Below are 27,115 nucleotides of genomic sequence, written 5' to 3'. Positions count from 1 at the left end.
GCTCCCCCAGCCCCTGTCTCCCTGAGTCCGCCTGCCCCTGAGCCCCGCGTTAAGGGCCAGAGGAAAGCTTTTGGGGGGAAGGGGGATGAGTGTAGGGCGGGGAACTGGACGGTGGTGACTTGCAGGAGGAGGGACAAGGAAGGCGCCGAGAGGGAGGGGGCGAGGAAGATGGAGGGGAACCGACTTCATTGGTGAAATGGTTCGTGTCCTACCCCCACCCTATCCCGTTTTCAACATGCACACAAGTTCCAAGAGGCAGCTGGTGGTGTACGGGGACTGAGGAGCTAGCTGTTCCAGGACGAGGAAGCGTGTGTGTGTCACCATGCGTCTGTGTGAGGGCTGTGCCTAGGTGCACCTCAGAGGGGCATGTGCGAGACTCTGAGCAGCGCGGCGCTGGTGCTGAAGCTAGGCTGCTGTGCGGTGAGGACACAGAGGTCTAAAGGGATGCAGGGACACACACACGCACGCACATACCTCCTGGAATACAAACTCACACTCGTGGGGAGACACTCAACGCACACGCACACGTTAGTTTCTTATAGTCCTTGCCCTCCACCACACACATCCCTACAGGCTCTCCCCCCCAGTGCCTCACGCAGGTGTGGCTACAAAGTCTTAGCCTCACACACACATGCAGGGCCCTTGGTGGGTAGGTAGGTGGGTAATCAGTCTCCGAAGAATTTTTCCCTCCCCAGAGGATCCTCATCTCCTTCCTGGGGCAAGCCTGGCCACTTCTGCTCTGGGTCTGACTAACCCCACAGATTCTAAGATTCTGGGTCCCCAGAGAAGAGTCTGCACACACATCTCTCTCTCTCTCTCTCTCTCTCTCTCTCTCTCTCTCTCTCTCTCTCATCCACACACACACGCACACACACATGAATAAGAGCATCTTTATAGTAGGTTTATTATCTGTTTTGTCAGCATAGGGGGTTAGGGATTGGAAGTGGGCAGGAATACAAAGCAAGCGATGGGGAGCTCTGGCAGCCATTGGGTGTTCTTCTTGGAAGAGGCAAGCTGGAAAAAAGGGAAAGGGAAAGGGCAGAGGGACTGAACAAGATGATGAGAAAAGAATGGAAGGAGAGGTAGAAGAGGCTAGGGATTCCTGAAAGAACTGGATCGAGAGGAGGAGGAATACTTGTAACCTTAATTACCCTGTGAAGAAGCACACAGGGCAGGGGCCTCCGGCCCAGCACTAGCATCCTTCACAGGAGGTCCTCTCAGGCTCACTCTCAGGCCTGTGTCCCAGCCCCTCCCCTGAGCGAAGTTCACCCTCCGGGAGGTTCTTCACTGGGCCAGTGGTTGGTCACTGGGTGCTCTCCCCCCACAGGGCCTGGGCGCCCAGCCTGGGCTCCCATTAGGAGAGCTGCAGGGTTTGTTCTCTGGTAACAGGATTCTGCCTCCAGCAGAGGACGAAGGAAGGGTTTTAGGCGGGGAGGCTGTTCTCCATGTTCCTGGCCTCCCTGAGACGTTATGCTCCTGTGAATCCTAAGGTACACACTGCACATCTGTGACTCGCCAGTGACAGAGATCTGTGTGGTATTTGTTCCTGTGTTCGAGAAACAGAAGTAGAACTAGGGGTCAAGTGGTTTGGGCCAGTCCTGACTCAGCACTTACTAGCTTTGTGACCTTGGGCAATCATATGACCTCTCTGAACTCCATTTCTGGTCTATAAACTGGAGAAGATAATCGTGGTCCTGTCACCACCCACCTCGTAGGATTATTCTAAGATTTAAATATACAAAGCACTTGAAACTGGTTTATAAACTGAGTGTGTTGCTTGGGTAATAAGGAATTGAGTCTGTGCACAAGTGAGAGCCGTGCACATGGGTGTGTGTGGGATGAAACAGTGGCGCAGTCAGGAGCCTTTAGATCTGGATCTGTCCTTGACTGGTTGTGTGACCTTGGACTAGCTCCTGCCCTCTCTGGTCCCAAGTTTCTTTCCTGTAAAATAACAGTCCCGTGCTTCGTGCTTCAGACACCCAGCCTCACACTCCTGGCCAGGCAGGGCTGGTTCTGCATGCTGCCCAGGCATCCCAGTGGGCAGTGAGAGAGAGAGTTGAGAAAAATAATCAAAGAAGGGCTAGGGTTTGACTGGACAGGGAATGAGGAAGCAGCGGTGTGAGTAAGCCTCTGGAAGAGGAGACCCAATAACCAACTGTGGACAAAGAGAGCAGGAGATGCCAGAGGCGCTGGGATCTGCTACATTCATCTGGTCCACAGGTCCAGGAGCCCAACAGGAAACGCAGAGTAGATGGCTGGGGAGGCTGCAGGTGGGAAGCTTTCCCTGGCCCGGAGCCTCAAATGAAATTCCGTGTCTTCTGCAATCGGCTGGAGGATAAAGGAATGAGAGGAGCAAGGCTATTCCTCCCTAGCTCCTTCAAGTTCTAGGACCTCCATGGCTCCCAGACCCCTCTTCTCCACCAGGATGGTGATGGCCTCTGGGTGACAGCTGCCTGCCATGTCCCCCCCACCCCTTAGCCTTTTGCCGGCTTTCTACCTCTTCAGCCATCCCTTCGTATCTCTGTCTCCCCTCCACCACCTCCTTTAGTCCCCATCTCCTCATTTCCACCCCTCCTCCCTCCTTGTCCTCTTCCCTTCCCTCTCTTCTTTCCCTCTCCTGCCCTCCAGCCCTCCCCTTCTCACCACCCCCTCTCTCCCCCCTCCCCTAGCTCCTTACTGGGGGCATTGGCAGGTCTTCTTCTCACTGAGGAGTCTCTTGATCTGAGACATCCGCTCTGCCTGGCGCTGTCCGGGAAGAAGGAGGGAAGTTGTGAGGGCCTCTGGCCTCCAGAGGGGAGGGAGCCCCTTGAAGGAGGGAGTAGGGAAAGCTGGGAGGGGAGAAGCACATACTGTGGCCTGAGCCATCTGTCCCAGAATTAACTCTCTGCTCCTCCCTGCTTCTCCCTCCCTGGGATCTGGGACAGAGCCCAGTCTGCAGTAAGGGAACTCAGTGGTGGGCAGAGAGAGACAGGGCAGAAGCAAGTCGCATAGACAGGGTACCCTTGTTGCAGTGTGTGTGGAGGGGGCGGTCTGGGGAGACTCACTCACCCTTTGGCGCCAGCACCTGACACAGCAGAAGATGCAGAACCCAGTGAAAATCAGAAAGCCTGTGATCGCCCCCAGCACAATGGCCAGGAGCTTTGGCCAGGCCTGGGTTAATACTGGGGACAAAACTGCAAGAGAGAGAGAGCGGTGTTCAGCTCATTACCTTCCAGCAGGCACAGAGTACTCTGGAGGCCTGAGGAAGGCCTGGCTGCCCAGCTACGCTTCGGCCTGATCCTTGGCCTGGGAGAGCAGGGCAGGGAGCACTGGGATCTCACAGGTCACCAGGGCTGCAGGGGAAAGGCTGGGGAAGGGGTTTTAAGGTTTAGAGACTAAAAGGCACTCTGAGGAGCTAGGAGTAGTGGTCCAGTCTGTGTGCCTTACAAGCACACAAACTCATGCACACACACACAAGTGCTTGTGGCTGGGCTTGGAAAGGAGCCAGGATGGGGGCTCTTGGTCAGGTGGGCCTCATTTCTGGGCTGTAGACCTCAGGGAGGTGGGAACCTGCAAGGCCACAGCTAGGGATCTAGAGCCCAGGATGCCCCACTTCATCGCTCCTGTATCCAGGCACCAGCCACATAAGCCACCTATCTCAGGGGAGACGAGAGGCTGGGACCCTGGGCAGTCTGCACCAGCGCTGGGAAGGTCTGATAGCTGAGGAGGCAGGGGTTTGGGGTTAGGTCTCACTCACTCTCGACCTTGGATTCCAGCAGAACTTTGTCCTTGTCACTCAGTAGACACTGCCAGGTCCCCCCCCTCAGGGTTCTGCACCTTCACAAGCTTCTGTTGCTCTACGGATTTTACAGACTGGTTGTTCAGCTTCAAGCTCAGCATCAGCTTGGGGGAGCTGGGCCCCAGCACCTCACAGGTCAGTTTGTCCTGGGACTCAGTCACTGCAGAGGAATGAGAACCTGAGGTTAGGAGCCTGGACCTCTGGGTTCCTAGCACCTCTGTGCTCTAAGGGGAAAGGGTAGAACTATCGAAATGACACTTTACGCGGGTGTTCTTCTTTCAGCATCTCAGAGCACATTTGCATGCAGTTCTAATACAGAAAACACAGCTTTTGAGGTCCAGCAGTCTTGGATTCAAACCCAGACCCACTGCTTACTATCTGTGTGTCCCCGAGCAAGTTGCTTAGCAACCTGAGCCCCAGACAATTATTAAATGCACAAATATTCGTAATGGGGTCTGGCATGGAGGAAGCATCAAGTATTAGACATTATTACTTGTGGAGCTGTTACAGTGATTTAAGGAAACAGGGAAGTGAAGAACTCGGCGTGAAGCCTGACATTATCATCATCACTATCACATTCAGAGCAGACTTTATTATTCTCATTAGGCGAAGACAGACACACAGAGGTGTGGGCTTAGCTAGGTCCACAGAGGATGGGGCAGAGGCAGAACCAGAACCCTGGTTGTCAGCACATGGCCTTTGGGGATTCTCAGTGGGACGTGCCCTAGGCTGGCTCAGAGACATCAGGGAAGATATACGGATTCCAGTGTCAGTGCAAAACCAGCTCCCAAACCAGCGGGAGCTTCATCAACTCCATGAGACAACCAGGGCTTAGGCAACCCTTTGGGAGCCTGTCCTGGCTTAGAAGGAGCCCTGGGTCAGGTCCTTCCACCTCCCACCCCTGCCCTCCTCTTCTCAGCCCAGCTCCTCACTTTTCATCACCACGAGTTTCACTTCCTGATGCAATTGCCCCTGCCCGAGAGACAGGGTCAAATTTCCAGAACCAGCATCCTGAGGCGAGGCCTTGGGCAGGCTGAAGTGGAGGGGGAGCGTCTCCTTCACCTGGATCTTCCGGTCTTGGCGCTCCTTCACCACAGACACCTTCTTGTTCTTCAAGGAGAAGGTAACCCAGGACTGAAGGGTGGAAGTTCCCTCCTCCTGCCACTTCAGCTCCCCATTCAGGCTTTCGTCTTCGAAGGTAAGTGGGAATGAGAACACTACTGGCTCCCCAACTTTTGCATAGAATGTGTTAGAGGCCTTCTGGAAAGCTGGAGGCAGGAAGGGAGAGAACCTGGGTTAGAAGGAGATAGAACGGTGAGGGTGTACAGGGTGGGGTAGGCATGCGGCGGGCGCAGCAAAAAGACAGAAGGGGGCCATGTGCATCCAAACCCCCCGCTCGCCATTTCAGGCCTTTAAATTCCCATCTACCTCTTCAATCTACTCTCTCATTTCTCTGCCCCAGCATGCTCCCACAGCAGTGCCTCCTCCCCCCGGAAGCCCTCATAGAACACCCCGGCCAGAGGGGGACCCCTCCCTCTTCAGGATCCTTGGAGCACAGAAGGTATTTGGCCTGCATTAATTAGGTGCTTAGCACCCTTGCTCTGGCTGGAGTGGCTCAGTTGGCTGGGTGTCATCCCCTAAACCAGAAGGTCTGGGGTTTGATTCCCACTCAGGGCACATGCCTGGGTTGTGGGTTCAGTCCCTGGTCAGGGCATGTGCAAGAGGCAACCAATTGATGTTTCCCCCTGGCATCGATGTTCCTCTCTGGCATTGATGTTTCTCTCCCTTTCTCTCTCCCTCCCTTCCTCTCTCTCTCAAATCCATAAGCATGTCCTCAGGTGAAGATAAAAAAACAAAAGTTAGCACTTTCACAGGATAGGAGCAACCATTTACATAGGGCTTATTACGTGCCAGGCACTGTTCTAAGCGCCTTACTTGCTACATTCTCACTGTAACACTGCAAGGTGAGCCCTGCTTTCTCAGTGAGCATCATCCCCGTATTACAGAAACCACTGCACAGAGAGGTTCAATAATTTGCCCACGGTTAAGTCAGAGCCAGGATTTGAATTTGAGTCCAGACGCTGCCCTACCTTGTGTCACACAGCGTCTGGGGTAAGACCTACGTTCTGGGCTTTCAGTTGTCCCCGCAGTGGCTAGCTCAGGGTTCTAAAGGGGCAATGCAGGATTTCCTCAGCGCTGGTTAGTGTCCCGGCATAAATGGATTTGCCAGCTTAGTGGGAGTGGGGAGCTGAGGCAGCAAAGAAAACAGATGTCCTTGTTACTTCTCTTTTGGGGCTTCCTCCATGGGTCCTTGGAGTCCCCCACATCCTTACACCCCATGTCCCTTCCTTCCTCCAAGTCCATCAGCCTGAGGAAGAGAGAGCCCCGTGTGTCCCTCACGATAGACTTCAGCTTTAGGGGCGCCTGGCCCTAGCCTCCCTCTGTCCCTAGTATGAGACCGAGCAGCAGAGCAGTCGGAGTTGAGGGAGGGACTGTCAGCCTCTGAGGTAAGGGGTAGTCTGCAGGGGACAGAAGCAACTCTTACCCAACACCAAGATGTTTATGTTGAACACCAGTGAATTCTTGTTCACGGAGACACTGCATGTCCAGGTGCCACTCTCTTGCAACCCCAGCCGGGGCAGAGAGAGGCTCTTGCCTTCACTCTTCTTTTTATTCCCTGGACCTTTCCATTCCACTGAAGGGTTACTGTTAGGGGGGTACTTCAAGGTCAGGGTCAGGCTCTGCCCGGCCAGCAGGCGGATGCTGCTGTAGGTGTCCGAATTGGCATGCACTGTGGAGGGAACAGGCCACCTGTGTCATACACACATGCTATTCCCCAAGGAGAAGGGAAGAAGCCAGGAAACCAAGAGTGTCTCCCATTACCCCTGTCCCAACATCTCTCTTCCAGCCAGCTCCCAGCTGTCCACCCCCAGCCCTAGGTAGGGCTTCCCTCTCCCGTCCTCTTTCCCCCTCCTCTCCTTCTCTTCTCTTCCTTTGTCTCTCCCCCTCTTTTCTATGTCTCCTGCTCTTCTCCTTCTCCCTCTCTAGGTCTCCCCTTCTCCCCTGCACCTGACCCAAGGCGGGCGGAGGGTTTGAGGAGAGGAGGCGGCCAGTCTCACCCGGCTCTGGACTACTGAAGTGCCATCAGCTCAGGCCCTGGCTTGGGTGGAAGGATGGGAGCAGGGAAGGGAGACTGGCGGGAGGTGTCTGTGCCCCAGGCCTGCTCTACTCACATTGAAACACCAGCAATTCCACTTCTATTGTTTCCTTGTTCCCCAATTCACAGACATAACTCCCTGAGTCTGATATCTCAAGAGTACGGATGATCAGAGGAAAGCTTCCTTGGTTCCACAGGGATTTTTTTGAATCGGCACGTTTGTTGATCTTGGAGGTACCTGGGAGAAGTCATATGGAGGTTGGGATATAGTGGAGACACGGTACCCCTGGAAGGCAGGGCCCACAACTCTTCTGATCTGAGCAGCTAACGTCCTGCAGAATCTGCCCTCATCCTAGTCGGAGGACTCCTGACTGGCAAGGACGTCCCATCACATTCAGCTTCCCGGCCAGGACAGCATCTCACTGACCCAAAATAAAGTAACATCGTATTTAGAGAACACCAACTCCTACATGCTAAATACTCTATACATGCATCATCTCAAATAATCTGCACAACAATCCCAAGAAATAGGTACTGTTTTGCTTATTTTGCAGATAGGGAAACTGAGGCTCAGAGAGATTAAGTAGTCGCCCAAAGTCTTACTTACACAATGTCAGCAGGAACATAAACCAGTATGAGTCCTTTGGAACGTGATTTGTAATATCTACCAGAATTCCAAATGCACATACAAAACTAAATGTCCACAAAGAAAGGATAGGTTAAACAAATTACAGTTCACCCATTCGGTGGAATGCTGTCATAGAAACAGGAGGAAGCTCTTTATGTACTGAGATGGAATAATATCTAGGAAACATCATTCACTGAATAAAGCAAGATATTCTATTAAACAGATCACCATTTGTTTAAAAAGTAGAGGGAGATTCCTCTATACACCTATCTGTCTTGTATGTGAACAGATATTTCTAAAAGTAAACATAAGAAAATGGTAAACTTGGTTGCCCCTGGGGGACAGAAGTGAATGCCCTTGAGCCAAGTGTGGCAGGGGAGCTTTTCACTGTATACTCTTTTCTACCTTTTGAATTTTGACTCCAGGAAGGGGTAGAGTGGGATTAAAATTCAGACCTGTTAGATGCTGTTTCTGGGAAGTTCCTCAGACATGGACACGTAGTCTTCTCCAGTCTCTTTTTTAGAATCTAAGAACCATCACCAAGAGGAGGTTCTCTTTAGCTAACCATTTTCCAGGTGCAGTGGCAGCTCCAGAATTCCTGAGGAGGAGGGCTCTCGAAGCTAAATTTACATAGCAAACACACAGTTTTTCACTTGGAATGCACATTTACAGGGATGGGAGGAAGGTGGCACCCCATGCGCACCACCCCTGCCTCCCTGAGCAGTCACAGGCCTTCTCCCTATGTTGGACTTGGCGTGGGAGACTGGATCTGGATGTCGTGTTAGCCGTGCATTCTCCCTTCTCTTCTCTTCCACACCTCGTAGCCCCTTCCCCATGGCTCAGGCTCATCCTCTCCAGGGGATCTTTCCAGAGAACTTGCAGCCCTGGGCCCAAGCCCAGCTTTCCCTCCAGCACTCACCCAACACCCCTTTCTTTCATTTGTCCCTTCAGCTGTTCCTACCCTACTTAGTCTTTCCCTTGGATCTACGCCTTGGTTTAGTTCCTCAGTTTTTCTGAAATCCTCCTGTATTCCTTTCACAATTTACCAGACTTCCTGAAACAGGAGACTTCCCTAGTTCTGCTCCATTTTCCACCTCTTTTGATTCTCTCCTCCGAATCCAAGCACCATTCCCTTTTCTTCATTTTGGACTCTTGTTCTGACATCTACTTTTAGGTGTTACCCCAGACTCTGTCTTGAACCCCTTCTTCATTTCTGTGATATTTTAAATTCTGCTGCCTCCCACCTCAGCTCTGCAGACGACTCCCAGGTTGATAGTCCCACCTCCAACCTTTCTCCTCAGTTCTGGGCCCACATTTCCAGTGGCCCACGGTACAATTTTATCAGATTAGCCTGACATCACCCAAAACTCAGTTGGTTCAAAATGAAATGTATCACCCCTTCCCTCAAATCACTTCCTCGTCTGGACCCATCATGGCCCACCTGCCCGGGCTGTCCCATGGTTGGTGAAAGCCATTGCAAGGTGGTGTGAAAGGCCCAAGAGCATGGATGAGCCTGGGATAAGTTCACGGAGGAGACCAGTGTTGAACCAAGTCTTAAAAGAAGTATAGCCAGTGGACTAGAGAGAAGGGGAGCAGTGAGGACATCCGGGAGCAGGGAGAAGCACCTCGAAGCAGTGAGAAAACCACCTGGGGGTGCAGGTCTGCGGCTGGGAACCTATGGGAAGTGATGCTAGGGATGAATGTTGGGCAGAAGCTTCTAGGCGAGGTCTAGTGGACTAGGGAGGGGTATGTGCAGGGTATTACTTCTTTGGAAGTCTGTTCGGCAACAGGTGAAAGACAAATCAAAGTAGAAGAGCCTGGTTAGTAACAGAGAGAATTGCCAGGTGTGTGGCCTTTGCAAATGGTGCTTTTCCCATGGGAACAAAAAAGATGAAACAGGAAAACACTTCCAAAGGAAGGAATGGCTATAGTCGGTGATGAATAGGAAACCAGGAATTGAAGTAGAAAAAAAACTTTGACTGTGGAATCAGCAGAGTGATACTGCCTTTGTCAGTGATCAGGAAGTTGGGAAGGGGAGCTGCTCTGCAGGAAACTCTAATTATAGAAAGAGAACAAAAGCATTGACACAAAATCCTTAAGAAAGGAGCCTTGTCTGGTGTGGCTCAGTGGACGGAGTGCTGGTCTAGAAACTGAAAGGTCACCGGTTCAATTCTTAGTCCGCCATGTTCCTGGGTTGCGGGCCAGGTCCCCAGTTGGGGGCATGTGAGAGGCAACCGATTGACGTTTCTCTCCCTGTCTCCCCCCATTCCCCTCTGTCTAAAAATAAATAAATACAATCTTTAAAAAAATTTTTTTAGAAAGGAGCACATTGTTTCAATGTCACAGGTGATCAAAAAAATGCAAATTAAAATAACAATATTTTTTCAACTGTCAAATTAGCAAAAAGGAAGGAAGGAAAGAAGGGAGGGAGGGAGGGAATAAAGGAAGAAAGAAAGGAAGGATATAATTTAAATAATACTACTCAGTGCTGACAAGGGTGTAGTGAGAGGGGCGGACAGAAACACTCACTAGACTTACTGCAGTTGCATAAAACCTTTCTGGAAGCAGTTGTGTGGTATACAGTAACTGTTTTTAAAAGTTTGTATCCATACTTTCATTTCTAGAACTTTATCCTTAAAGCAATAATTTAAAAATGCAAACCAAAATGTGAGTACAGAAATAATAACTATCGTGTTGTTAATAGGGTACAGCATTAGACAAGAGCCTAATGGCTACATAGCAGAACATGATGGACTGCAGAATGAATTTGATGGAATATTAGGGTAGCACCAAACATGATATTTATAAATAATTTTTAATGAAATGGAAAATATACATAATATACATTTTTAGGGTTGTGTTAAGCTAATCTTTACTCTTTTAAAAATTTATTTATTGATTTGAGAGAGAGAGAGAAACATCAATTTGTTTCTCCATTCATTTATGCATTCATTGGTTGAATCTTGTATGTGCCCTGACCGAGGATTGAACCTGTAACCTGGGCATATCGAGACGATGCTCTAACCAACTGAGCTACCCGGCCAGGGCTAATCTTTACTTTTTAGGTTACTTATTTGAATTAGACAAATTGTACAGACTCAACGCTTCCCTTTTCCCTGGCCTACCCTTCTAATGCCACTTCAAACAACGTGGTGTAGATTCCGCCATGCTTTTTTCTCAGCGCATGCAGACATATATTCACATACACATTGTATTTTTAAATTAAAATGAGAATATATTACATATATAGCTTACTCTTTCCACATAACAAAATATGCTTGACATCCTTCTAAGCATATGTATGTGGAACTTTTCATTCTTTTTGTGGGCCACAGCGTTTTCCTCCACAGTGACTGAAATAGAGCAGTTATTATCTGAAAGTGTTTTATTTTTCTAAGTTGCTCCTTTCCTTTTCCTTTGGCTAGAGAAAACAAGCTCTTGTTGAGGCTTATTTTTGTCGGTGTCCATTGGCCTTTCCAGACTGCCAGCTTCTTCAAGTTCCAGGACTGGGATACACAAGGCAACAAGAAAATTCACCACATGTTGGTCCTCAGGTCCTGAGGCCCCTACCAGTCTGCCTTCTTCTCTGCATCTTTCACAATTTCCTTATGTTAGCCCTGGCTGGTGTGGCTCAGTTGGTCTGGTGTCATCCTGCAAACTGAAAGGTTGCTGGTTCGATTCCTGGTCAGGGCACATGCCTGGGTTGTAGGTTCAGTCTCTGGTCAGGGCATGTACAGAAGGCAACCAATTGTTGTTTCTCACATAGAGGTTTTTCTCCCTTCCCTTCTCCCTCCCCTCCTCTCTCTCTAAAAATCAAAAACTAAAAAAAAAATAAAATTAAAATTTTTATTTTTAAATAATTTAAAAATTAAAATTATGTTCGTTCTATACATAAGAAGGGTTTTCAGTTGTACTTAGTTAGAGGAATAGCAAAAAGCATGTTACTATGGACTGAATTCTATCCCTCCAAAATTTGTATGTCGAAGCTCTAACACTCAATGTGATGGTACTTGGAGGTGGGGCTTTTGGGAGGTAATTATTTATTGTTTATTTTATTTATTTTTGTTTAAAAATAAGCTTTTTAAAACGATTTTATTTATTTACATTTAGAGAGAGGAGAAAGGAAGGAGATAGAGAGGGAGAGAAACATCAATTGGTCACCTTTCCACATGCGCTGACCGGGACTGGCCTGCAACCAAGGCATGTGCCCTGACTGGGAATCGAACTGGCAAACTTTTGCTTTGCTGGATGACACCCAACCAACTAAGCTACACTGGTCAGGACTCACCAGATTACTTTTAAAACTTAGTCTAATAATTTATCATCTCATCATGATATAATGTTACTAGAGAGTAGAATAAAAGTACATACAATAGATTGATAATAGCATCTATGTAAATAATATGTACTATATTTGCCACACTAAACAAAGATTGGAAGAAAATAAATCAAATCTTAACAGAGGATATCTGAAAGTATGCATGTATTTGATTTTCTTTCTTATTCTTTTCTGCATTTGCCAAATAATTTGCGATGAACCTGTAATATTGCTGAAATCTGAAGAAAAAAACAGTAATATCAATCAAATTTGTATAAAGGAAGTAATATATTGGAAGGTGCAAATTTATACAGTCAAATCTTATTATAGGATGTAACTTCAGCAAAATTTGTCTAACAAAAAGATAAAGATCAATCTGACCTGGCCTACCAATTTCACTTCTAGGAATTTATCCTACAAAGACAGCTGCACATGTGTCCAAAGATACGAAGTTTGAGTCACTGCAGAATTGTTTGGCAGCAATAAAATGAAAGTAGCCTAAATGTCTAACATTATGGGATTAGTAAAATAAATTGTGGTATAATTATGCAAAAGAAATATACTGTCACTGAAAAGAAATGACATAGAGATATATACATAGATATATATTGGACCATGGTAGAAATAGATAAATAGATGTAGATGCACATACATATGAATGTAGAAGAATCTTCAAAATATCTGTCTGATTAAAAAGTAAAAACAAAAACAAAAACAAAACAAGGTTAGAACCAGGTATGTGGCTATGGTATGCTCATCACTTGAATGTCTCTTTTGTTTTTTTACTATATTATCTTCCTAGTATCTAGAACATTATTTAGCAATTGTAGACCAGAGAGAGAGACAGAGAAAGAAAGAGGATAAATTGATTATTTAAGACAAGAGGGGACTATATACGCATGGACTTCCACATGCATATTTCATCTTTTGAAGGAAACGCAGAAAGTGATTAAAACAGTTGCTGAGAAAGAAAGCTAAGGAACTGGGGATCACAGGCAGGGGGGGAGATTTATCCTCACTGTATATTATCTGCATGGTTTTAAAATCTTTACCATGTACCTGTATCACTTTTTCAGGTTATTTTAATAACATCAATAACAATAAATAAAGTCCCAACAGAAAGTCAGCTTATTTCAAGCAATGTAGCAGAGTAAAATTCTAGGACAGAAAAATTGCTTGCAGAATTTCTGGGAGTTGTGGTCCTGAGCTCTCTCCAAGAGTGTGAATTACATAGTGGGCACTAGGGACCCAAAGTCCAGAGGAGGACGCAGGGGAGTTTGGTCATAGGGGCCTCTCGAAGCAGCTGTTTGACAGAGCGGCCGTGGCAGGCAAGGAGCAGCTAATCTAGGTAACCTGCTGATTTCCGCTTTGTTTTTCTCAGAAAGAGATCAGGAATTGGGGAGTTTGTTAATTTTAGGGAATGGCTTTTTCTTTGTGTTCAGACCTGGAGGGTGGACATGGGTGTCTGAATCATGACTCTGGGAGTCCAGCAAGAACCTCCTTGTCAGAGAAGGATTTTTTTCGCACTGGAAGAGAAGATGTCCATTTTCAGCAAAAATGGTTTTCTGTGCACTGTGCCCAATTCAGGTTTGGCTGCACTAAGGATAGATGTCCACAGGAGAGCCTAGGCCTGAAAGTTGGAAGACTAAAGCTCCACCCTGGCTGGTGTGGCTTAGTGGATTGAGTGCTGGTCTGCAAACTGAATGGAAAAGTCACCAGTTCGATTCCCAGTCAGGGCACATGTCTGGGTTGGGGGCCAGGTCTCTACTTGGGTGCATGCAAGAGGCAACTAATCGATGTACTCACATTGATGTTTCTTTCTCCCTCTCTCTCCCTCCCTTCTCTTCTCTCTAAAATAAAATCTTAAAAAAGAAAAGAAAAGAAAGACCAAAGCTCTAATCCAGTTTTGCCTCTAATTGGATACAAAAGCTCAGGGCAGGGACTTCCTCTCCCTGGGCCTCAGTTTCCTCAATAGTAAAATCAGAGTATTGGACCGGAGCCATATTTTCCGGACTGCAACCATTCACATACCTTATACATGATTTTTGGTCAAATCAACCCGTGTTATTTATGTAACATTTTGAAATAGATTCACTTTTTTAAATTAAATAACTTCATTTTAAAAGGAAACTTTCTATTGCTACAATAAAGAGAAAGCCAGTATCACCTGACATAAACAGAAAGCAACTGTTAAAAAAAAAGGAAACAAAACAGAAACCAGAAACAAAAACGAAAACTAAAAAAAAAATTATTCTACTTATCACTTAAGGCGAACACTTACACCTGAGTCCCTGTCAGCCTGAATCCTCTGGGGAGCCCACAGTTTTCCAGGAGGAGACCACTGACACCAGCAGGGCTTGACCCACCGCCGGGAGATAGGCCACCCTACCTTTAAACAGGCCTGTACTCCCGGAGTAGCTTCCCAGAATCCTGCTCCCAGTAGGATCCTTCCAGTTGAAATGTACGTTCTTCTTCTCAGGATTTTTGCAGGGCAGCTCTCCTATGTCTCCTGCCTTACCCAGCACCACTTCTTTCTCCTGAGTGACCTCTGGGAGCAGCAGCACTGGGAGAAAAAGAAGAGGTCAGGCCCCAAGCCAGTCACTGCTCCACCTTGGGCCAACCCCACCTTTGCAATTCTCAATCAGCCCCTCCTCCCAGGCCATCTGCACCCACGCCCCAAATCTGAACACTCACCCAGTTGCAGCAGCAGGAGCAGCAGGTGCCTAAAAGAGGTTCCCTGGTTCATTGTGCCCTTGCTGAGGGAGGCAGGGACCTGGGCCTTCCCCTGCAGAAGGGGCAGAGCCTGAGAAACATACTAATCGTTAGGTAGCAGGCACTTATTACACCTGGAGCATACTGGGATGTTAGGCAATCTCTCCCTTCAGGAACCTACAGCCAAGCCAGGGACCTGGAGTGCATACCTCTCAGCGGTCACCCACCAATGTGTGCCACACAATACTGCGGCCAGGCCAGGCGCGAGGGCTCTGCCAGCTGGCATCAAGAAAAAAATTTATGGAGAAAGTGGCAAATTGGTGGGGACTGAGACCAGGGAGCCAAGCCAGGTCCTGAAGGCCTTTGAATGCTGTGCTGGGGTGCTGGGACATGACCATGGGCCATGGGGGCCAGCAGAGGACTTCCCTAGAGAAGGACACGATTACATTTGCAAAAGGGTTCCCTCGAGCTGCTCTGTGAAAGATGGGTGGGAGGAGGCCAAGCCCAGGAGTCAGGATTTTAACAGGCCCAACACAGAAGACGAGGCCTGAACTCAGGCAAAGGCAGTGAGCATGTGGGAAAAGAGATTGACTTATGGGACAGTTTTGAGGTGAGATTTCCAGGATTTGGGGCCTGATAGAGTGTGAGGGGCCAGGGAGAAGAAGAGGCGAGGGTAAGGCCCTGCTCACTAGCAGACAGACCCTGTAATAACTCCTAGAGAGACAAGCATGAGATGCTGTTTCGGCATTTAGATGAAAGAGCAGGAGCCACTCCCATGAGCTTAGAAGACTCTCACTGGTTGTGGGGAGGAGACTCCAGAATAGTTCTGGACAGACCCTGAGGAAGGGGCAGTATTAGGTTAGAGCAGGGATCCTCAAAGTGTGGTTCCAGAGCAGGAGCAGCAGCAGCAGCAGCAGCAGCAGCAGCAGCAGCAGCAGCAGCAGCGTAGGCACCTGGGAACTTGTCAGAAATGCAAATTCTCGGGCCCTGTCCAAAACCTGCTGAATCAGAAACTGGGGGTGAGTCTAGCAGCCTGCGTTTTCACAAACCTCCAGGTGACTGATGCAAGCTTGAATTTGAAAACCATGAATTGGATGAAAGAAAAGGGGAGGGGCATCCCACCCCAAGGTGTGAGGAGGTGGTGGGGCTGTTTGAGGGGGTTGAGAGTGTGGGGCCGGGCTGGGGCGGGGTGGGGTGGGGGGGTGGGGGGGGCTGGTTCCTACTGATGAAGTTTGGGGGAAGGTTTTTTCAAAGCCCTCTCCCGTCACTCCACCTGCCTGAAAGACAATCACCCAGGGCTTACCGTATGGTAAGGACTTGATAGAATTTTTTTTACCCAGGGAAATGAGAAGATGTCAAGAAGGAAGGCTCAGGAAAGGAAGGAGGCTGGTCACGAGTGCAGTTGTTTACAAGTTAACTTGGGGCAGGGAGGCCTTGTGGGGAAGGCTGGGGTGAGAGCGTGGGGTAGGGGCAGTCTCACATCTGAAGTGGTTCCCACTGTTCCCCCACCCTAGGCTCACTGTGTCTTTGGTGAGCAGAAAGTAGAGGGGTCTCCTATGGGATATCCCTTTCCTGGGGCCCAAATTCAGCGTAGATGGTTCAGGAAGCTTGGACATCTTGACCTTTCCCAAATGGTGGTCATTTTTTCTTCCCTACTCCATGATCCTAGGGTCTGTGCAGACGGCCACCCCCTCCCTCCAGCTCCCTGCATGGCCCCAACCCAGCCCCAGGGCTCAGCTCAGTGCAGGAGGCTATGGGTTTCCAGCTGCTGCTTGCTCTGGTGCCTTGGGTTTCCGCTGCTGCCACCCCAGAGAGCTGGCCTTTGATTCCCACATCCTCAGCCTCCTCAGAGGCGCCTGCCCCAGTACAGTACAGCCCCAGGGTGAAGCTGGGAGGTGCTTGCTGGTCCCCAAGGTCCTGGTGCCTCCCTCAATCTCTCTTTCTCTCTCTCTCCTTCCTTGTTTCTTTGCTTACATCCCTGCATTTCTGTATCTGTGCCTCCCCACGCAGACACATCTTCAGCTCCCTGCGTATGCGTCTCTCTTCCTCTGTGCTTCATCCACCACGAGGCCATTCTGGCTCTCCTGGTTTTGCTTGGAGGGCCCATGCCTCTCCTCCTTTTTCATCTCTTCCTATTCCCTCTGCCACCAAGCTCTCGTTTCTTTTCTTGCCTGTGAACAGGCATCCAGGCCGCGGGCAGGAATGCCGACTTTCAACAAGCTTTGATCTGATGGGAGCCTGCAGAGCACAGCCCGGGGCTGAGGGGCATGGCTGCAGGGTGGGCAGAGGGAAAGGACAGATTCCAAGAAACGCGCAGAGGCCCCAAGGAAAGCCAAAGGTAGGGAGAGGCCCGGAGCAGCTCATTAAAGCCACAGCTACATGCTGCACAATCCATGATCGCACACCAAGCCCAGGGGAGTTCAAACAAGGTGGAGGCAGAGGGAAAGAGATGAAGAAATTCTGAGAGCCAAGGCCCATTCACAGTGCAGTTGAGCAAAAGAGAGAGAACAAGGGAGCAATGAGACCAAAATGGCAACACGCACCACACGCTCAGAGCTCTTGAGGTTCTTGCTGCCCTCACCCTGGCCCCCTGAGATGGGATGGGGAGCGAGGCTGGGGAGAGGAAGAGGGCACAGCCCCACCACAGCAACAGTCTGTGGTCCCACGGGCACTTTTATCTTCCCCCCGTGGCTCCCAGACAGCTCCCTCAAGATCAGCCACGGGATGTGCCCTGACCACACACAGCCCCTCTACTGCTTACTGGCTTCATATAAAGTTCCTAGATACCATGACCCCTCTAAGGGACCCTTGTGGTTCAGAAACTGCAACCTCCACCATCCTCTCCTTTGCCTCAGACGCCTACGTTGGGGGAGACATGCCCTCCCTCCTTCCCTTATCCCCGAAAGGTGCTGAACAGGGCTCAGCCTCAGATCCACACAAACCCAAGCCCCCTTTGCTTCCTGCCAGCACCCACCCTCATCAAAGTTATTTCATTCAACAAACATGTATTCAGTATCTAAGGCTTTCAATAAACACTTATTCAGGGTCTAAAACGTGCAAGGCCCTTGGTCTACCCAACTCCCTGCGGCCACGTCACCATTATGGCTGGGATTGAGGCCTAAGGTACTGAGAGGTTTCTGTCTAGCACCAGTTGGGCGGGGAGAGTTTTTATTTCAAGGTAGACCTCTTCTGTGTAAGTGCTCCCACAGTGAAAGAGGAAAATCATATGGCAAGTTATCTCTGTCCCTGTCCTCTGGGGCCTCTGTCATCTGAGGTTAAGGGCAGCCATCTTGTAAAAACCACCAGAGTCTCGCACAGCCCAAGAAATTATCTGTCAAAACACAAAAGAGCAGTGACCTCCCCACCAGGTTCTACTCTCAGCCTTGCACTCTTAAATATTTGCCCCGCAAGAGCAGGACATTCAGGAGGAGGTGTTCCACCCAGAACGAAATCTTCGAATCAGCGAGAACGGTGTGTTTCTGTTCAGGAATCTGACCGTACTGAGGAGGCCCCTCTCCCAGAATATACCTCCTGTGGAGGCGAAGCGGAGGCTGCCTTGGGTGCAGCGCTGGAAGGCCGTGGAGATCTTAGGGAAGAAACGGCCTGAGGCTGTGGAGTTGTACGAGGTGTCCCATCTTGAGGGTATTACCTCCTGCGTCCCTCACACCTGACCAAGTCTGCAGCAGGGAGGGGGTCTGCACATCCCTTTTTCACCCCCCAGCCCCCTTCTCCAGAGCAGCTAAGACTCCTAAAGCCAACTCTCTTACAGCCACTTTTTCCAATGACGTATTTACCTAAAAATATGTATCTATCTCTTTGAAAAGATTTCATACGTAAAGCTCAATTTCAACCCTTTGTGAGAATTTTAGCTTTTCCATTTCATTAATCGTTTTAAAGCTAATTAAGGGGGAAGTGCCTTTAGACCTATTGTTCGAAATTCTAAAAAGGCACAGAAGTAGACAAAATGTAAAAATACACATAAGCGGAAAAGACAAGTAACAGAGGCTGCCTCAGTCACATGGCTTATAAAATGCCGTAAATACGATTTCTGGGCTGTAGGGTGACTTCTTAGTGATTGTGTTATTGGGAAAATTGAAAATCGCTAGACTAGATTCCACTTCTTTTTCTCTTTTTCATGCTTTTCCCTTGGTTTCTCCTTTTGATTTATTTTATAGGCCTCCTCCCTCCTTAATATGTATTCTTTCTGTTTCGTTCCCACTCCTCCTTCCCCTTTTCCTTCTCTCCCTACCCTCATCTCCTCCTCTCCCCATGGCTAATTGTCTCCCACTGCCTTTCTTAGCCTGAGGGGGCCTCAAGTCCCCATTTCTTTTCCAATTTTGCAATCCGAGGCAACCACCCCTCAAAGGCATCTCCTGGCCTGGACACTGAGCTAGGCACAGTGGGGAGAGGAGTCTGCCATAGCCCCTGGCCTCTTGGAGCTCCCAGTTCCAGTGGGAGATCGCCGGTGATGAAATGCAAGAGAGGGTGCCAGAGCTGTGGGCAGAGTCCAGCACATTCCAACGCAGCTGCTGCCATGTTCTCCTCCCCTCCCCAGGCCTGCAGAAAGGAATAAGCTGAGTCTGTCCATCTTACCTCTGGGCCTGTGCCTTTTGCCCCGTCTGCGCCTGTGTCTGCTTCTCGGACAGGTGTGCCTCTGTGAGGGCTGCGACCTCTGACACCAGGCGCCCACTGGGGAGACTGCTTGTTACTTCTGCAAAGACGCACTTAATCAAAGAAACAGGAAGCCCGGTCGACGTTCCTTCCTCCACACCCCATACGGTACAGTCCCCAACGTCACCATCTGGGGTTGGGGTCTCCACCCCCTGCCTGTCAGGAAAGATGTTAAAGCGAAAATGCAAAAGTCAAGGGGAAAAGTTAAGTATAACCAGGCTGGAGCCCAGAGTGTCACTGTGCTTCTTGTTGGGTGGCAAGAAATAGGGTCACTGCACTATATTGTTGGGTGGCAAGAAAAACATTGTGTCAGTGACACTGCAGTCTGGCCTGGGCTTCAGGGAAAGAAGTGGGAGGCTAGTGCAGGACCTATGAGAGAAGCTGTGGTAAGACCTCAGGGGCTGCTTGCTCACGGGCCCTGAGGGCACTTGTTCAAGGGTAGGCCCCAGAGACTTGTAGGTGGCCCCCGGTGGCAGAAAGGGCCTGCGGTGTTTATCTCTAGCCCACATCTCTCATGAGCTCCAGATGGGCGTACCCATCCGCTCCCTGGATGTCTCCACCTAGATGTTCACCAGACACAGCAAACTTAATCTGTTCCAAACCAAACTTATCATCTGCACACTATTACCCTCTGGTAACCTCAAAGTAAAGGCCTTTCAAAGCGAGAGGCAACAAGTATGTATTTGAGATCAGAAGAATAGCTATTTGAAAAGCATTGATTTTGACAGAAGCCCAAATAGTGTTCTAATCAGGAGGTAAAGACGAGGGGTATTTATAAGAAAGCGAAGGTGAAAAATTAAATCAATGGAAGGAAGGCATTTCTACTGGGGCAGATAACGTAGCATGGTGATGTTTATTCTAAAGCATGCTTTTAATTTTCAGTCCAGAAGCCATCGGTCCAATAACGATAATATCTGCTTTCTTGTTATCCTTGCAAACAGTTGAGATACAATGTTGCTTTAGGGCTGCCTAAAAGTTATTTTTCCCTGTTTTAACATTCCAAAAGTTTGAGGCTAAAACGGGCACAGTTCCTCTGGCATTACAGCTCTGGCTCCATTTTAAAGTGGCTCCATTTAGTTCTTTCCAGCCAGCGCTGAACCATGGGCATCTCTCAGGACAACTGGCACAAGTGCCGCAACATCGGGGGCTAGAGCAAGCCCCACTACAAAAAGCGAAATTATGAGCTGGGACGCCCTGCTGCCAGCACTAAGATTGGCCCCTGCCACATACACAGAATCCACGTGCTAAGATTGGCTCCACGGCATACACACAGTCCACGTACAGGAAGGCAGCAAGAAGTACCGAGCCTTGAGGCAGGACATGGGCAGCTTGGGGCTCAGAGTGTTGCACGCTCAAAGCAAGGATTACTGATGTTGTCTGCAATGCATCCAACTACAAGCTGGTCTGCACCAAGACCCTGGTAAAGAGCTGCATTGTGCTCCTTGACAGCACGCAGTACAGAGAGTGGTACAAGTCCCTGTGTGCCCTGCACCTGGGCCGCAAGAAGGGAGCCAAGCTGACTCCTGTGGAGGAAGAAAATTAAAAGAAAAAACAATCAAAGATATTTCAGAAGACTGCCAAAATCAGCAGTCTTCTAGAGGAGCAATTCCAATGGAGTGAATTTCTTGCGTGCATCGCTTCGAGAGCAGGCCAGTGTGGCCGAGCAGATGGCTGCGCTGGAGGGCGGGGAGCTGGAGTCCTAGCTGAGGAAAATCAAGGCCCTGAACAGCACAGAAGTGCTCCTCCCTCTTACCTTAGCTCCTGTAATAAAGGTGTCTACTGTTCTAGAAAGATAGATAGCTAGGTAGATAGCTAGGTAGATGGATAGATAGATAGATAGATAGATAGATAGATAGATAGATAGATAGATAGATGATAGATAAAGTGGTTTCAGTTATTATTTTTTTATACCTGGAATCCTAGTTCTCCTTCAAGTCTCACACTCTGTGAGGGCTTCACCATCCCCCAAGCTGCTCAAGCCAAATAAAGTGGGTATAATCTTTGGCTCCTTCACCCAGCCCCTCCCGTGTGTTTATTTACCAATCCCCGTGGATGTTACCTTCTAAATAGCTCTGAGGCCTGTCCAAGTCATACTGCCTGGCTGCCACTCCTCCCCTCCAAGGTGCCATTGTCATCTTTTGCCTGGCCTCTCCGCTCTTCTTCCTCCAGGACACCCTCTGCACAGTGGCTTGCATTTAAATATGCACATATAATCATGCCATTCCTCTGCTATGACAAAAGAAAGTGGCTAGTTCAGCTTGCAACTCCAGCAATTAATACAGTGTTACCACTTGAGACAACACTGTGTTTCATTTGCAGCAGAAGTGCTTCTCTCATTTCACAACATTTCATCACAAATGAGTAGTGCTATAGATCTCATTCCATAACAATGTAGTCAAGGGTTGAATTTTAATAAAATTAATATTTACTGCTTCATGAAGGGCATTCTTAAGTGAAACTGGTATTAATTCTTTTCTTCTTTTCTTACTGCAAGTGCCTGGCGGTGAAGAATAGAATGACTATAGCAGGATTTGGCTCCACTGCCTAGATTTGCGCTAGGGCAGCAAGCCCTCTCTCCCAGATTGCTTTTGCAACATCATTGCAATCTCAACATGCAGATTTTATTTTTATGAAAATAAGGGGACCCGCAAACCCCTGGTAGAGGCTCAGGGGCCCCCGTGGGCCACCCTTTGAGAGCTACTAGTCTAGAAAATTTTTATTCATTCTTCAGATCTTAATTATCTTTCTGTGCAGAACTTCATTGTCCCCAGAGTCTGTTTGTTTGTTTTTTAAAGATTTTATTTATATATTTTTAGAGAGAGGGGAAGGGAGAGATAAAGACAGGGAGAGAAACATCAATGTGTGGTTGCCTCTTGCACACCCCTAACCAGGGACCCAGCCAGCAACCCAGACATGTGCCGTGACTGGGATTGAACCGGTGACGCTTTGGTTCACAGGCTGGCACTCAGTCCACTGAGCCACACCAGCCAGGGTCAAGGTCTGTCTTCTTTACTTCCTTAGTAATGCCCTTGATTTTAGCAGAGCTCATGGCTGCCCAGATTTGTTATACTTCCCAGTCTCCTATACAGCTGGATGTGGCTAAATGACTATTTTAGTTAATGAATATAAGTGAAAATGTTAGGTGCACCCCTTAAGGAGCATCCTTAAAGGGAGGGTATATGTTCTTCAAGGGGGGGGGGGGGTGTCCTTCCTCAGGCCTTCACCCCCTTACTACTGCAGGCTGGAACGCACATGCCCTCCTACCTGCTGTCTCATTCACATTACCTAGCAGGCTCCTTGGGGCATTTATTTAAGTTTGTAGCCCCTGATCTAGTCCAGTTCCTCTATTTATTCATGTATTCAACAAGTGTTAAGTGTCTGCCAGACCCAAGGTACTCTGCTGGGAGCTAAGGATGTTAAATAAGCTAGACATGGCCACTGCTCTAGCCTATGATGTAGACACTAAACATTTAATAATTTCATGATGATTAAACAAGAGCTACAAAGGGAGAAGGATAGGGTATTGGAAAAGCTTATCATAGGGAACTTTATTTCAGCCTGGAGATTTAGAAAGGTAGCCATGGAAAGTGTGCATCAGCAAGCACTGGGCTCTGCTACCAGTGAAAGAAAATTCAACATGGCAGAAGCTTCATGAGACTGAAGTTGATTTCTCACCTGAAAGAAGTCTGGAGGCAGGTGGTTCAGAGGTGAGGGAGGTAAAGGGGCTCCCCATGGAACCACAGAGGCTGGATTTGGGCTCGACCATCAGGCTCCTCGGCTGAAATCAGGGTCTCTTACAGTCAGATCTCCCAATGCCTTGTGCTGCTTCTCCCCTGGAAGCACTGGTCCAAGTGTAATGATTCTGAAATTATTGCTTGCTTACTGTCTGCCTTACAGACTACGGTGGTGACCATGTCTGTCTTGCTTAGCACCCAGCAGAGTGCCTTGGGCATGGTAGACCCTTAATGCTTGTCAAATCTTTTTATATATATTAAATGTTATCTAAATTTATTAATGTTAAAATTTGTTGCAGTAAAATATATACATACCACCATAAAATTTACCATTCTAACCACCTTTAAGCAGACGGTTCAGTGGCATCGAGTACATTTGTGTTGTTGCGCAACCACCGTCCACCTCGAGAGCTTTTTCACCTTCCTCAGCTGAAACTCTGTACCTGTTAAACACTAACTCCCCATTCCCCCCTCTCCCCAGCCTCTGACTGCTGAGTACTTTTTGAAGGCATGAATAGAGAGGAAATAGAGCAGGTCACAAACTTAAATGCCTACAGGAGCCTGCTAGGAAATATAATGAGAACGTCAGGCCGGCTGTGAACAATAGGGAGGGGTGGGAGCTGAGGTAGGGCAGCTGCTAATCGGACAGCTGCAGCCCAGTTGATAGTAGACGTGCTACCAGACTGTGAACTCAGAGTGGCCAGCCCTGCCAAAATTTGAGAGAAGATGGAAAACCAGACATTTATGTAATATCTTCTCATTTTAATGTTGGCAACGAATTTTTTTTGTTGTTCTATGCAGGGACTTTCCCATGTTCCTGCAGAAGGGGGACGGGGAGGAGACAAGGGCAGAAGGGCCCTGAAGGGCCACCTTGTTTACCCACTAAGGGAGTGAAGAGCAAAGAGCGGAAGGAGGAGAGGGCACGGGGCCTGTGCTTACAGTGATCCTTTCATTATTTTTTTACCCCGTTCCCTATGAGCTCTCTCCCAAGGGATGACGCTCGGCTCCTCCCCGCCTCCCCTCAAAGCAAGGTAACCTCCAGCCCTTTTCGTGTTCTCTTAGTCCTTCCAGGGAGCTGGGTTAACTCATCCCGCCTCTCCAGGTTTGTTGGGCAAATCAAACAAAGTGTTCCAAGGGCTGGGTACAGCTTAGGGTCCACTGTCTGCACCAGAATGACAGCACGACACCATCCAACTCTTGGGTCTGTGACCTTTGAACACCTGTGTAAGTGGGTTCCCGAGAGTCAACAGGCTCCAAGAACCTGGCTCTCTCTCTCTGGAGTTTCCAAAGTAGAAAAGAAAAGAGGAAGAGAGAGCAAGTTTATACTGAACATTTAACAGGGCTGCGTGCTTTATATGGCTTTGTATTTTATTGAATCCTCACAGTAAAGATAGGGTGTAAGTATTATTCTCCAGGTCATACAGATAAGGCTACTGAGGCTCATGAGTTTAAGAAAATTGCTGAAGGTCATGGAGCTAGTAACCATAACTGGTGGAACTGGGATTTGAACTTCTGCCTGGGCCCCAATGTTCGGATTGCCCCCCTCACGCCACTCCCTCTCCTCTGCATTAAGGAAGGCTAGGATGATGACTAAGAGTTGGCTTCTCCCATAGCTGTGCAGGGGTGTGAGGTCAGCAACTTCATCCGGGCTTCTGAGGCTTAGCACCACCGCTATCCTGCATACCTACAGAGTGATTTTCCATTTTCAAAGCACTTTCACAAACATTAACACAACATTTCATGAATTTTTGTTAGGTATTACTATCCTCATTTTATAGACAAGGAGACTGAAGTTAAGCTATCTGCCCCCTAATAGGACTGCGAGCATGGAGCATGGGGATTTCCAGAAGTCTCCTCTTCCTGGTAGAGAGCTATTTTTGCTGCATGGATTCTGTCTGCAGATTGGAGGAGGGGGAGAAGGTCATGTGGGGAGAAGAAGAGGGGAAGCAGATGAAAACCTGCATTAAGGCTGACAAAGTGTTGGAGACTGGGCTACTGGAGAAGGGGCAGGGCTGCCTGTGGAAGACTGTGGGAGGGAAGTTGGATGCCCCAGGTGCAGCCCTGTGGTGGCCTCCTTACCAGAAACATCTGCAGCTGCACTGACACCCTTTGCAAAGGGGGTTGGGGGCCGGGCTTGGAGATGAGGGGTGGGGGGAGGGGCCACAGAGCCCGTTCTCTGGGAAGTAGAGCCTTGGAGGGCTGGCCTACTTCCACCCTGGCCACATTCTTCCTAGGTCCATGACCGCCTTCTGCCCCTCTCAGAAGATGGTTTCTGGGCCTCCCGCAACCCATAGGAGCTATGAGCAGACAAATTTCAGGGCCCAGCCTGGGCTCAGCCAGCTGGCACCTGCAGCCTGTTGGATAAACTGTCAGCCACAGAGTGAAGCAGACAGAACCCATCCCCACCCCAACCCCATTCCCTTCAAAGGTCTAACTCCACCTTGGGGTGGGCCCAAGCAAGGAAACCTAAGCTCTTTGCTTACCTCCTTTGTGGGAGGGACAGCAGCAAGGACCCAAGCCTGGACTCTTAACACCTCTGCCTGGTGGGAGAGGTAGAGCAGGGAAATCTCGGGGCCGGCCATGCACCGTAAGGATAAGAAGACCAAGGTCAAGGGAGAGGGACGACAGGTCTGGATGAGCACAGCATGGCCTCTTGCCTGACACACTTGACTCGGCAAGGCTCTGAACTCATTTGGCCTCCAGAACTTCTTGACAGCGGACACGGGCGAGGCTGCCAGGTGCATGCAGGGCTCAGAGTAGAGGTACTCAGGGGTACCTCGTCCCCTCTCGCGGCTTGGCTCTTTCAGGCACTGTTCCCTCCATGGCAGCCACATTGATGCAAGACGGCTCCCAGGGATTCCTGCCTCCCTCAGTTTACACCCTTCTGTTGTCCCCTCCCACACTGTACCAGCGTCGGTTTGTGCAACCAGTAGAATAAGGCAGAAAGAATAAGGCTTTCCAGATTAGGTTAGAAAGACACGGCAGCTTTTGTCTTGGCCTCTCCCTCCCTCTTGGGGAAGTCAGTTGCTCTGTCATGAGCAACGTAAAAAGAGGCCCACGTGGGGCAGAACTAATGCCTCTGGCGAGCAGCCACTGCGGATCCGTCTTGGAAGCAGATTCTTCACTTCCGCCAAGTCTTCAGATGACTCCAGCTCTGACCTACATCTTGGCAGCAACCTCACCAGAGACCCTGCCCCAGAGCCACTCAATTCAGTCGCTTCTGGATACCTGACCATGTGAGAGAAGGTTTATCGTTTTAAATTACTTAGTTATGGGGTGGTTTGTTACGTGGCAATAGACAACTAATACCTCCTTCCTATTTAACAATGACCTAAGATGATCCCTCTTTTGCCCTCACTAGCCCCACTGAACTACCTGCCCCCGGATGCCCCTTCCCCTCCAGGTCTCCAGCCTGGAAAGCAGGTTCAGTTCCCAGATAAACCTGGAGAGGCGGGATGAGTTAACCCAGCTCCCTGGAAGGACTAAGAGAACATGAAAAGGGCTGGAGGTTACCTTGCTAGAGCTTTGAGGGGAGAGGGTGAGGAGCTGAGTGTGTCACACCCTGGGAGAGAGCTCATATGGAACGGGGTAAAAATTAATGAAAGGATCACTGTAAGCACAGGCCCTGTGCCCTCTCCTCCTTCCGCTCTTTGCTCTTCACTCCCTTAGTGGGTGAACAAGGTGGCCTTTCTCTCTGCCTATCCCCTTTCTGCAGGAACATGGGGAAGTCCCTGCATAGACGCTGGTGAATCCTCGATGACTACTTTCCTAAGCCCCAAGGGTATAAAATGTTACCTAGTAGAAAGGAAAAAATGCCACCCACAGAAATTTCCAGAAAACCCTTGCCCCATTAGAACATGGTAGCTCCTGAAGACTTGCTCCCGCTCTCTTTCAATATATTTTCCCTCCTGTCCAGGGTAAAGTTCCCTGACAGCTGTCTGCGGCCAAAGTCCAGAGCCCTGCACACACTGCAGGCAGAGGTCTAGGTCACTGGGGGGGCGGGGGGGGGTGCTGTGGGCTGAGGCCGCGTCTGTGCTCTACCGACGACAACCTGCGTGGCCCGGATCCCAGACCGAGAAACAGCCAGGGGCAGGCTGGTGGTCTTCTATATTAGCAT

At 49.1% G+C, this 27,115-nt stretch overlaps 1 protein-coding gene and 1 pseudogene across 1 annotated transcript; one reads left to right on the top strand and one right to left on the bottom strand.

The window, feature by feature from the left end:
- Positions 1–891: 891 nt before the first annotated feature.
- On the bottom strand, positions 892–19,335 carry CD4 (CD4 molecule). The gene is given in 11 exon segments (XM_054574757.1): positions 892–2,328; positions 2,678–2,745; positions 3,049–3,173; positions 3,737–3,800; positions 3,802–3,938; positions 4,711–5,046; positions 6,324–6,569; positions 7,012–7,173; positions 14,271–14,444; positions 14,576–14,684; positions 19,187–19,335. Coding segments are annotated over 10 exon segments (1,395 nt in total). The 5' UTR covers positions 14,628–14,684; positions 19,187–19,335; the 3' UTR covers positions 892–2,297.
- Positions 19,336–20,364: 1,029 nt separating this feature from the next.
- On the top strand, positions 20,365–21,060 carry LOC129071316 (40S ribosomal protein S8-like; annotated as a pseudogene).
- Positions 21,061–27,115: the final 6,055 nt, after the last annotated feature.

The sequence above is a fragment of the Pteronotus mesoamericanus genome, unplaced genomic scaffold (genome assembly GCF_021234165.1).
Source record: "Pteronotus mesoamericanus isolate MK-2021 breed Mesoamerican mustached bat unplaced genomic scaffold, CSHL_Meso_final contig_263, whole genome shotgun sequence".
Classification (NCBI taxonomy): domain Eukaryota; kingdom Metazoa; phylum Chordata; class Mammalia; order Chiroptera; family Mormoopidae; genus Pteronotus; species Pteronotus mesoamericanus.
This window is presented reverse-complemented; position numbering and strand designations above follow the sequence as displayed.